The 11,682-nt window shown below is 33.4% G+C and overlaps 1 protein-coding gene across 7 annotated transcripts; it reads left to right on the top strand.

Annotated features, from left to right (window-relative positions):
* Positions 1–6,147: 6,147 nt before the first annotated feature.
* Positions 6,148–11,041, top strand: LOC120082189 (Pentatricopeptide repeat (PPR-like) superfamily protein). 7 transcript variants are annotated; one of them, XM_090314911.1, is made up of 4 exons: positions 6,178–8,768; positions 9,363–9,504; positions 10,050–10,190; positions 10,680–11,041. In XM_090314911.1, the coding sequence occupies exon 1, from the start codon at positions 6,407–6,409 to the stop codon at positions 8,012–8,014; it is 1,608 nt and encodes a 535-aa protein (XP_090171037.1). In that variant the 5' UTR covers positions 6,178–6,406; the 3' UTR covers positions 8,015–8,768; positions 9,363–9,504; positions 10,050–10,190; positions 10,680–11,041. The 7 variants fall into 7 exon arrangements, with proteins under 7 accessions (XP_038893383.1, XP_038893391.1, XP_090171037.1 ...); XM_039037463.2 differs by having other exon boundaries at positions 6,173–8,768; positions 9,363–10,190; XM_039037480.2 differs by lacking the exon at positions 10,050–10,190.
* Positions 11,042–11,682: the final 641 nt, after the last annotated feature.

Here is an 11,682-nt window from a genome sequence, read left to right as displayed (position 1 = left end):
CCGACTTGCGAACTCAATAAGCCTACTATTTTAGGGATTTGTCCGAGTAGGAAGCTGAAAACATAGCTACACAAGATGGAATTCGCTCATTCCTGTCTTTAGAGTAAGTAGATGAATTGTTCCCTTAAGTGCTGACTTCGGGTCTTGAAAATAGTGAGGCCTCTCCTTCTTACTAACCCGACAAGGTTTTGTTTATGATAAGACCATAAATATGTTGTTCATAAAAGGTGCAGTGGGACTTAAGGAGTTAGATGTAACTACAGGGGTAAAATGGTAATTTAATCCAACTGTAATTATGAACGATTCATGAAGGATCGACTTACTGTTGATTGGCTATATCCATGGACATAGAAATATATCTATGGTGCGAAGAGTGCAATTGTGGATCTTTAGTGAGAGATCTGCACTCAATGAATGTTGATTAATTTAATTAAAGAGTTTAATTAATTAATCTCGTATCATTGGAGCTTCTAATATGTAGATCCATTAAGTCCCCTTACTAGCTCACTAAAGGTAAAACAAGAATTATTTGATTTTGGATTAATTTGAATTGTTCAAATTAAAAAATAGAATTAATTGTATTAGATATAATTAATATAATATATATAGATACATTGTGATATAAAGTTAATTTTGAATGAGATTTAAAATTATACTCTGTTATATGAGAGAGATAAATATTTGAATAAGATTCTTATATAATTATATGGATGAGATTCTTATAAAATTTTATAGATTAATAATTAATATAAACGAGATTCATATTAAAACTATAGGTTATGAGAAGGGATTATACTTGAATATCATTCAAATATAAGTTTAGTTAAATATCTGATATTTTAACTTAATGATTAATTAAGTGTTAATTAATTATTATTGTTATTTATTTAGTTATGTATTAAATTGGATTTAATATAAATTAAATAAATAAGTTAAATAAGATAACTTCCATATGGAGTTATAACTCTTCTTCCCAATTAACTCCATTTTTTTTTTCACTTATTAGAGAATAAGATAGATTAAATTATTTTTTCTTGAAATCTCAACATTCTCACAAAAAACTCTCTCTCAAAAAATTATTTTACAGAAAAATCTTATGTAAAATTTGTCTTCCCTTCTCAAAAAGTTTACTACTGGTTATGTTGTTTGTCTTGGCTCCTCTCCTATTTCCTGGTATCTGCCAAGAAACGTCCTACAATATCTTGGTCCTCGACGGAAGCTAAATATCAAGCTCTTTCTAGTATTGCTTTGGATGTTTACTGGCTTCGACAGTTGTTATATGATCTTCGTGGCTTCCTTCCTGTGAAAGAACGGTGAAGTTTTATAGTGGAAACGAGATCGTTTCCAGTTTTGATTTTACACAATACAAAAATTTACAGAACAACATTTATGCATTATCATAGAAAATTTCACAGCATGCATAAGAAGATAGAATAAGATTAGGGTTTCAAACAAACTTACCCTTGAAGAACCGAAACCTTCTTCACGAAATTTGCTCTTCTCCAATCACGAACCAAGACACATGTATAGAAAAAAAACCCAAAGAGGACACTAACAAAAGAGAGCCTCATGCATTCTCTGTAGGGGTTGAGAATTAGTAGAAAGTATGGGCTCTACTATATTTCGGTAAGAAGAAGAGAGATTTGAGAGAGGAATTTCTCAGGAATCATCTACCGTAAAAAATATAGAAAAAATAATCTATCTTCTCTGTAACTTCTCTTGAAGAAAATGATGATCTCCTGTTAAACTACCCACCAACCACATTAAAATCAAGAGGGAACTAAGGGGACGAAAGTTACTTCCCTCCCTTTAAATTCAAAATTAAAATTAAAATTAAATTAAATTAAATTTAAATAAAAATATTATATACATACACATAACTATATGTTATATCACATATAACACATAACTTATAGTTTTATATTGTATCAAATATAATATAACCTATAGTTTTTAATTCTCTAATCAATGCATGGTATTTAATATAAATCACATTTATACTAAATTCAGTTATATAAATCTCATCCATATAATCAATATTTGAATCATATTCAAATTTAATTCCTCTCTAAATAAACTTTATACTATAATGTATCAAATACATTATATTAATTATATCACATATAATTAATTCCCTAAATTAATTTGAACAATTCAAACTAATCCAAAATTAATTCTTAATGATCCTTGTTGAATAAAGGACCTTATGGATTTGTATAGTGAAGCTCCAATGGTACTTGAATAATTAATTAAACTCATTTAATTAAATTATTCAACATCCATTAACTGTCGGTCACTCCACTAAGGATTGCCAACTGCATTTTTCGCACTATATATATATTTCGGTTTCCATTGGATATAATTAGTCAACAGTGTGATGACCCTTCACAAATTGCTCGTAAGTATAATTGAACCCAAATTACCATTTTACCCCTATATTTACATGTAACTCCTTAAGTACCATTGATCCCTCTAATGAATAATAAGTCATAGTCTAACTATGACCAAACCCCTCTCGAGCCAAGAGAGGGTGTGATGCCACATTGTTCAAATCCCATAATCAACCCTTAAGGGAGAAATTTATCTATTTACCCCGACATTAGGGAATGAGTGAATTCCGTCTTGTGTAGTTGTGTTCCCAACTCCCCGGTCAGATGAATCCCTAAATTGGTAGGCTTATTGAGTCGGTGATTTAGTTACTCTCACCATACAAATCAAAGGATCGTCTTCATAGATAGAAGTCCATAACTCACTCTGGATTTAGGTCATGTCACCTATGGTCATCCTGATGAAATGTAAGTCTCTATTATCAACGATGTTATATAATGAGACTAATCATTTCATGGTCCGGTCTTATACAAATCCCTTTGTATAGAATACTCCACTCACATGTCTTCACGTGAATGATTAGAATCAGATCATTTGTAGCACTTTACAACAATTATAACATCTACAAAGCATGCCATATTTGTAGTGTCACCAGGATAAGATACCCAGTCTTATCCATCTACTACAGATCATTTAGGTTATCACGTAAACATGATCCACCTATATGTCTCTACTTTAAGCTACAAAAGATAACCTCGGATGTTAATTTATTGGTTTTGTGGGTTAATGATATTAAATGTCTAATAAAAGATCTCATATTTTATTAAATAAATAAAATTGTTTGTACATTGCAATTACAAACTACACGACCCATGAGACAACCCCAACATCCTGATCCTCCTTTGCTGTAGTATGACAATGTATCTGCTATCTCTTACCAGTAATCCAGTCTTTCGTACTCGTACTAAGCACATTGAATTCGACTATCACTTTATTTGAGAGAAAGTAGTTCGAAAGGACCTATCCGTTTGGTTCATTTTTTTTCACAAGATCAAGTTGTTGATCTATTCGATAAACCGCTATATGCACGTTCCTTTGCTCATTCTTGTAACAAACTCATGACTCCTTCCCCATTTTGAGTTTGCGAGAGCGTATTATATATAGTTATGATTTCTATATGGATTTGTTATAGTTTGTTATTTATTATTAAATTTTATCATTTGTGGTAACTTCTCCTTAAATCAATAAGATTTTTTCGTAAATACCCCATTATAAAATGGTCATTATGCTTCACAAATCGATGAGAAAAATAGAGATTGAAACTCAACTACATACCTTGATTGAGATATGTATCATATATGATCAAAATCATATCACAATATTTGAATAATGCCTAGTAATATATCACATAAAACAATGTTAAAAAAGATCATAGTTTTTCCAAACATAAATTCATATGCATATATCATATATTCCATAAATGAATATGTACTTAATCTATATAATATAAAATATATATCATATATTATAAAAATCATATCAAAATATTTGAAAATACCTAGAAATATACTAGATAAAGAAAACAATGTTACAAAAAATTCATAAGCTATCCATACATGATCGTGTACTTAGTCTATATAACATGGATATATGTCGCATATTATCAAAATCATATCACAATATTTGAACAATACCTCAGTAATATAACAAATAAAACAATATTAAAAAAAATATATTCATAATCTCTCCAAACATAAATTCATATGCATTATCTTATATTTTATAAATGGTGGTGGCAACGAAAATCTTGGATAGATTTGGTGGTTTTAAGAGAGTAGTTTCCAATTCTAAATTTGATTTTGAAATGAATAATTTGGAAGTGAACTTATGCATATTGTTAAGTTTTTTCCCCCTCTTTTTTAAGTTTGAAAAAAATGGGGTTTGTTAGTAGATTGTAGGGGCGAGCATGGTACATCGATAAATCGACATGACCGATCTAAATCGGTAAAATTCAAGTAAATCGGGCGGGGTCGGTTTGAAATTTTTCCGTTGATTTTAGGGTCGATCGGGCACCCAACGGGTCAAGTCTCGACCCGACCCAACTCGACCGAATTAAAAAAATTTAATATTTAATTATTAAATATCGCTGACGCTTAGAGTTTTTCTTTTTCATCCTCGTCTCGCAGTCGCAGTCGCACGCTTCGCTCCCGGCTCCTTCTTTCGTTCCTCTTCGTCCACGACTCCATACCATAAACAGATCCGCAAGCTTCCACGCCGCAAGCTCATTCTTTCATTCCTCTTCGTCCACGGCTCATCCTTGCTTTGCTCGTCGTCTTCTTTTGGCGTCCTCTTCGGCTTCAGTTCAGTTCTCTTCCTCTTCGGCTTCAGTTGTATCTCTTCCTTGCTCGTCGTCCTCTTCCGTTCAGTTCAGTACAAGAGTGAAGAGACTTTCCGTTCAATTCGATTTGCAACTGCAGGTCCGATTTCAATGAACTAAGAATGAGAATTTAGTGGACAAATCATTGAAAAAATCTGCGTGAATTAGAAGCATCGTTTTAATAAGGATTCTTTTGTAATGTATTCTAATTTTATAGTTTTATGAGGTTGTCCACTGTGTGAAATCTATGTGAAAAAATTTGTGTGAATTAGAATCATTGTTTTATGAGGTTGTCCACTATATAGAATCATTGTTTACTTTTAAAAAAATTTCATTATCGATTTGCAATACATTTTGTGATGTATTCTAAATTTATAGAGATTGAACTAAGAATTGGAAGATTTGGCATAGAACTGGTACTTATGTAAAGTTGAAATCCTTTGAATTTTTGTGAATTGTGTGATACTGACGAGTGACGACGTTTGTCATGTTGTGGTTCAGCTAAATGGCTTCAACGGATAGTTTTGTTTTCAATTATATATGTAATATATGAGTGTGACTGTGTCATGTGACTCTCGACTCTCATATTAGTTTTGTTTTCAATTATATATGTAATATATATTAAAGGTTCTATAAGCAATTAAACAAAGCGAGCAGTAACACAATATCAAACAATGTACATGTTAATTGTTAAATATTAAGGGTTGTCAAATCAAATCATTCGCTCATATTTGACTCACAATCACAAATTAAAAGAGAAAACTAAACATGATTATAAGGAAGTTAATGAATAATTTTTTTTTTTATTATTAAAAATTGCTATTTATAATGACTTGTCGACTTCTACTTAATAGCCAAAAAAATTATAATGATTTTAATTTATAATTGCAAATTTTCTTAGAATTTCAATAAATAAATATAATTTCTTTTCAAGGAAGAAGAATAAGAAGAGAGAGAGAAAAAAAGTTCAAACTCGACAAAACCAACCGACCGGTCGATCGTGTTTTAGCCCTTTTGCCGGGCGGGACCGGTTTGGATATATTCCAAACCGATCTTGGTCGGTTCGGAGTTGGTCTGGTCGAAAAACCGACTCCGACCGGTCGATGATTACCCCTAGTAGATTATGTCGATATTGGAAATTCTCGAAAATAGAAAAACAAGAAAAACTATTTACAATAAAATTTAATTATAGTCATTGTTTATCATAGATAGAAACTAATAGATATTTATCATTGATATTATTAATAATAGAAATCTATAGAATCTATTATTGATAGATGTTGATAGAAATCTATCAATATTTTTATTTTTGCTATTTTTATAAATAGTTTGATGTTTTTTTTTTTTTGTATGTGAAAATTTTACGACAAAACTTGTGAAAACTTGAAAAAAAATTCACGGCTATTTATGTTATAACCTATATGTTTAGGCTATATGTGTATAAAACCAAAATGAAAAATCCACCAATGTTGCCAGGCCACGTGCGCCGTGGCCCAAACCCGTCTCCCTCTTCAAGTCCAAATTCGCAGACTCGAACGGAAAGCTAATTTTCATCGTCGTTTTGCTTTCTCCCCCTACTCCGCTCGCCATTGAGACCGCACCGGAACCTTCACACCGGGTTTTCGGCGGCAATGGCAACTTTCCTTGTGTAAGTAACAAGACCCATATCTTTCTTCAACCTCGAACCTTCAACTATCAACCATGTGGTGCTACTTCCGCTCCAACAAATTCAAATCTATTTCACTCCGTACACCAATTCCCATTGTTCCTCTTCGTTTCATCTTCGCCGTTGATTCTCCTCTTCAGTCCTACACCGTCACGCCCCCCATCAAACCCTGGCCGCAGCGTCTCTATCCCAAGCGCCTCGTCTCTATGATCATTCGCCAACAAAATCTCGACCTCGCCCTTCAAATCTTCCACTACGCCGGTAAATATCATCCCGGATTTTCCCACAACTATGATACCTATCATGCCATCATTTATCGTCTCTCTCGCGCTCGAGCTTTTGAACCTGTCGAGTCTTTGCTCCTGGAATTGCAGAATTCTGGTATCAATTGCGGTGAGGATTTGTTCATTACTGTGATTAGAAGCTATGGGCTTGCGGGTCGCCCGAAATTGGCCGTTAAAACATTTCTACGTATTCAAACCTTCGGTGTTCGACGCTCGGTGAGGTCGTTGAACACGTTGCTCAACGCTTTGGTACAGAACAATCGGTTTTCTTTGGTTCATTTGTTGTTTAAGTATTCCAGATCCAAATTTGGGGTTGTGCCTAATGTGTTTACTTGTAACATTTTGATCAAAGGGCTTTGCAAAAAGAATGATGTTGAGGGTGCACGGAAGGTGTTTGACGAAATGCCTGCCATGGGTATGGTTCCAAATGTGGTTACTTATACTACAATCTTAGGTGGTTATGTTTCAAGAGGCGATATGGTTGGTGCCAAGAGGGTTTTTGGTGAGCTTTTTGATCATGGGTGGCTTCCTGATGCCACTACTTATACAATTTTAATGGATGGGTACATTAAGCAAGGCAGGTTTACTGATGCTGTAAAGGTGATGGATGAAATGGAGGAAAATGGGGTCGAGCCAAACGATGTTACTTATGGAGTCATTATTGAAGCTTATTGTAGGGAGAAAAAGTCTGGCGAAGCACTTAACCTGCTTAATGATATGCTTGAAAAGAAGTATATTCCAAGTTCGGCACTTTGCTGTAAGGTGATTGATGTTCTGTGCAGTGAGGGAAGGGTGAAGGAAGCTTGTAAGCTGTGGGAAAAGCTTTTGAAGAAAAACTGTACTCCGGATAATGCTATTACAAGTACCCTTATTCATTGGCTTTGCAAGGAGGGGAATATATGGGAAGCACGAAAATTATTTAATGAGTTTGAGAGGGGCTCAATTTCAAGTTTATTAACATATAACACGCTCATTGCAGGAATGTGTGAGATGGGGGAGTTGTGTGAAGCTGCTAGGTTGTGGGATGACATGTTGGAAAAGGGTTGTATGCCTAACCAATTTACTTATAACATGCTGATAAAAGGATTTCTTAAAGTTGGTAAAGCTGAGGAAGTGATTAAATTAGCGGAGGAGATGTTGGATAAGGGATGCTTGCCAAACGAGTCTACTTACTCAATATTGGCTGAAGGGCTTCTCAAATTGGGAAAAGGAGGAGAATTCTTGAATATTCTTTCGATGTTTATCTCAAGCGGAGTTGTTGACTTTAAAGCCTGGCATCTCTTTGTACCGCAGTTTGTTTCTAATATCGATGAACAAGCAAATATGCTTGACAAAATATTGATTGAAACTGTTAGGTAGAAATTCTTTAGACTTACAAAGAGATGCTGAAGGTTTAGCCTTTCATATAGAGAATGTCCTGTGGGTTGAAATACTGCTAATCTGTTCTCTCTTCTGGCCCTCCAGGTTAAGTGAAAGAAACTACTAAAACCAGCCATTTGTTTGCAGATATTGATTGGTAGACCATCTGAGATGAATACGGTCAAGTGTTATTGAGATATCCTTTAGAATATGTTTGATGAAATATTTTACTATGCAACTAGGCATACATTTTTCGAACTTGAGGTTGTTCTGCTGATGTGCTATGTGCCCATTGGACTGTACAAATTGTCTTTTCAAGGTTCTTCCAAAGGAATACAAGTTGTGGTAGTATTTTTATAAAATATTTTGCGACTCATTCGTCGTGCAAGATATTCTCTATGACAAAGTTGATTCTCGACTCAAGTATCACTCATTGTAAATTTAGGTCTCTGCTTACTGCTATGCCATGAGAGTAGATAGGTTTTTAAGTTGGATGGCCTCTCTTTTCTGATTACAGTTATGCCTCATTACAAGTTTGCTACTACCTCCAATGCCATGAGGTCAGGGCAGTACCTCTAACCCGTCTTGCATTTTGACCGACTCAACAAACCCCTTTCAGGCTGACCTCCAGCATCCTGTTGAAGGGTGAGACAGAGATCTCTATGGAGCCTAGATCGCTCCTCCTTGTATTAGAAATATGCAGGCCGAGTTCAAAAACCTTCATTGGGCAATCTTTACTGAGGCAAACTTACAGGTAAATTTGGAGTCTTTTTGGACCTGGTTGAAATAGTTTTTAAATACTTTTATGTAAACTCTGTTTGGTAATTATTTGGTTTTTTGTTTTTGAAATTAGGCCTATTTTTTCCTAATTTCTTACAATGATTTGTATCCTTCTAAAGTACAAGAGTTGAATTATTGGGCAAATTTCCAAAAAAAAAAAAAAAAAAAAAAAAAACAAGTTTTTAAAAACTATTTGATTTAGTTTTTCAAAATTTGGCTTGGTTTTTTAAAACATTGGTAAAAAGTATATCACGAAATAAGAAATTTAATTTAGGAATGGAAGGAGTATTTTTAGGTTTAATTTTCAAAAACAAAAAACAAAAAACCAAATGGTTATCAAATGGGGCCTTAATAATCGAGAACAAGTATGAACCGTGAACCTTGGAGCTGTCTTTGATTCGATTGTGAAGCTGCTATTCTAGGCTCAGTTGTTTCCTTTATCTCAATTCTCAATAGCTCAACTTTAATTTGAATGAATGGTAGCTCTTTCATAATGTTTAATAGTTTTTCCATAAATAACTCTTCAATCTCTTGTCGTTGACCTGGTTGTTCCTATGTCTTTTTTCAGTAGGATGGAATGTTGAGTTTGGCTGCTGTGAGAGTGCATGAAAGGTCTGCCATCAACAAGAATCCATGACCATCGAGCTGCTCAGTTGCAGGGTGCAACAAGGAAAGGCAGAGGCCAAGACAACCTAATGAGGGGTGAACAGGTAAAGGTGCATTGATCGAGTTTCTTCATAATCTTTGACCATCGAAAAATTGAGGTGGAATAGCTGTTTGATATTGATTGTAAGATCTGACTGTTTTCTACTTGATACAATTTGAAGGTATGTTCGCCATCACTTTTTCAGAAAATATTCTTTTGTCATTGTCCGTCTTTTTTCCCCAGAACTGTAATGGCTTCTTCTCAGATGGTATTGATTGAATGCCAATTTTTTACATTATATGAACACATTCTGGTTCACTTATTGTCATTCCGAGAGTTACAAGGTACTTGCTTAAGTACGCCATTGATGGAGGCTTTGGAGGATATTGATTAATAATTTCACCTGTGAAATTGCTTTGATGTGTACTTGCATGCAATTTTTGGAGCTTGGAATGTTATGCAATGTTATACTTATAATTAGATGTGGCAGAATGATTTAACACGTGTTGATATTCAATAGTTTAATGGTTTTCCTTGCTGATTTAACTTCCAATTAGGTTCCAAGAGTTAATAATGTCATTTGGGATTTCCCCACTATCCTTCCTCCAGGAAATTTGATTATTCTTCTGGTGTGTAACATTTTCACTTCTTCCAACATGGGAAAACTGCAATACCAATCTATTTCTTTATTTTATTAGTGATAAGAAACCCTCGAGCAGCTGCAACGACTCCATATGCAGTTCAGATTTGGTAAGGATTGTTGATTTAATTCTCATTCCGAATTAGATTTAAGTGTTGAAATGATATTTTGAACTCTTGGAACTCATTTGTTGTTAGGATTGGGTAAATTTCGATGTATCCAATTAGGTTTCAGCAAGGTGAACACATTTCAGATTAGTTTGGACTCGATTAAAGTGTCTTGGATCAGTTTTAACTTAGGTTGTAGTTTTGGATTAATTCAGGGTGATTAGTTAAGGTTTATGGTAGATTTTAGGTAAGAATATTCTTATTGAAAATCTCTTGATGTATATGGAAATTGAGGTTACTCATTTTCTGTGCATATGGAAATTGTATTTTCCCTCCGTCAGGCCTGCTCGAGCCGGCTTCTTGCAATCCGTTATGCAATATTTTCACTCTACATACATATTTGCTGGTCTTATTTACCCCGTACTTCTTGCACACTCATTTTTCTTCTAATTATTTCTTGGAATATTGATTAATATCTATTTTATGATTTAGTTGTTTGTTGAATCTTGATGGGTTGTAACGGGAGGATGATGATCAGAAGCAACCCACACCCAGCTTTCGACAAGGGATTTTCCCCATTGGTTGAAGACGAGGATTCTTTTTTGGAAGAATTAATAATGATAGCATAGCTAGATGGTAAGAACGTTTAGCAGAAAAAAAAAAAAAAAAAAAGCTTTTGGCGTCCCTCCTTCAGATAATTTTATTGTCCCTTGTCATGCTTTCAAGAACAACATTTCTTTTCTAGAGGTTCGGGAATCTGTGTTTCAAACCCACTCTTCCTGACAAATCCAAACACAATTTCATTTTGTAATTAATTTATTAATATATTTCATTGCATAGAATTAATTGTTATAGTTTGTTCTTGAATTTATTTATGTTAATTTATTCATCTTTTTTAATTTAATGTATTTGCATTAATTTTTTTCTTAAATTACCAATTAACCAAAGTTTATTAATTTGTTTAATTGAGCTCACATTACTAAAAAGTTTTTATTAATTTTAAATAAATCTCATTCGCCCCTCCCCATGTCATATTCCTATTAATAAACTAATTATCAAATGATTCTGGGACTTTTAAAAGATATTGCAAATAAACTAATTATCAAATAATTATGGGACTATTAAAGAAATTTTGCAATTTGAGAAAAATGACCATTTAAAAATTTACACAAACTTTAAATTTGGAGGCCTATTTTGTAATTTTTTTTTTTTAAAAAAAACTAAACTAAACTAAATATTAATAATCACGACAAACTAGAGCGAACAAAATCTTATTCATGGTCATCTACTTTTATGCCCAACAAAACTAATTGCATGTAATTTTCATATCTTAAGGCCTATTTGTTTTACATCATTTTAGTTTTTAAAATTCAAGATACTACTATCTAGTAAATTTCAAAATCCATCTTACATAGGCTTTTTAATACCCTAATATGGTTGAGAGATTACCGGTAAAAGTATAGTTTAATTAATTAATAAATTAATATCACGTACT

The sequence above is a fragment of the Benincasa hispida genome, chromosome 1, assembly GCF_027475165.1.
Source record: "Benincasa hispida cultivar pf3 chromosome 1, pf3_genome.v1.1, whole genome shotgun sequence".
Classification (NCBI taxonomy): domain Eukaryota; kingdom Viridiplantae; phylum Streptophyta; class Magnoliopsida; order Cucurbitales; family Cucurbitaceae; genus Benincasa; species Benincasa hispida.
Note: the sequence above shows the minus strand (reverse complement) of the source record. Positions and strands in the feature narration are given on the sequence as shown.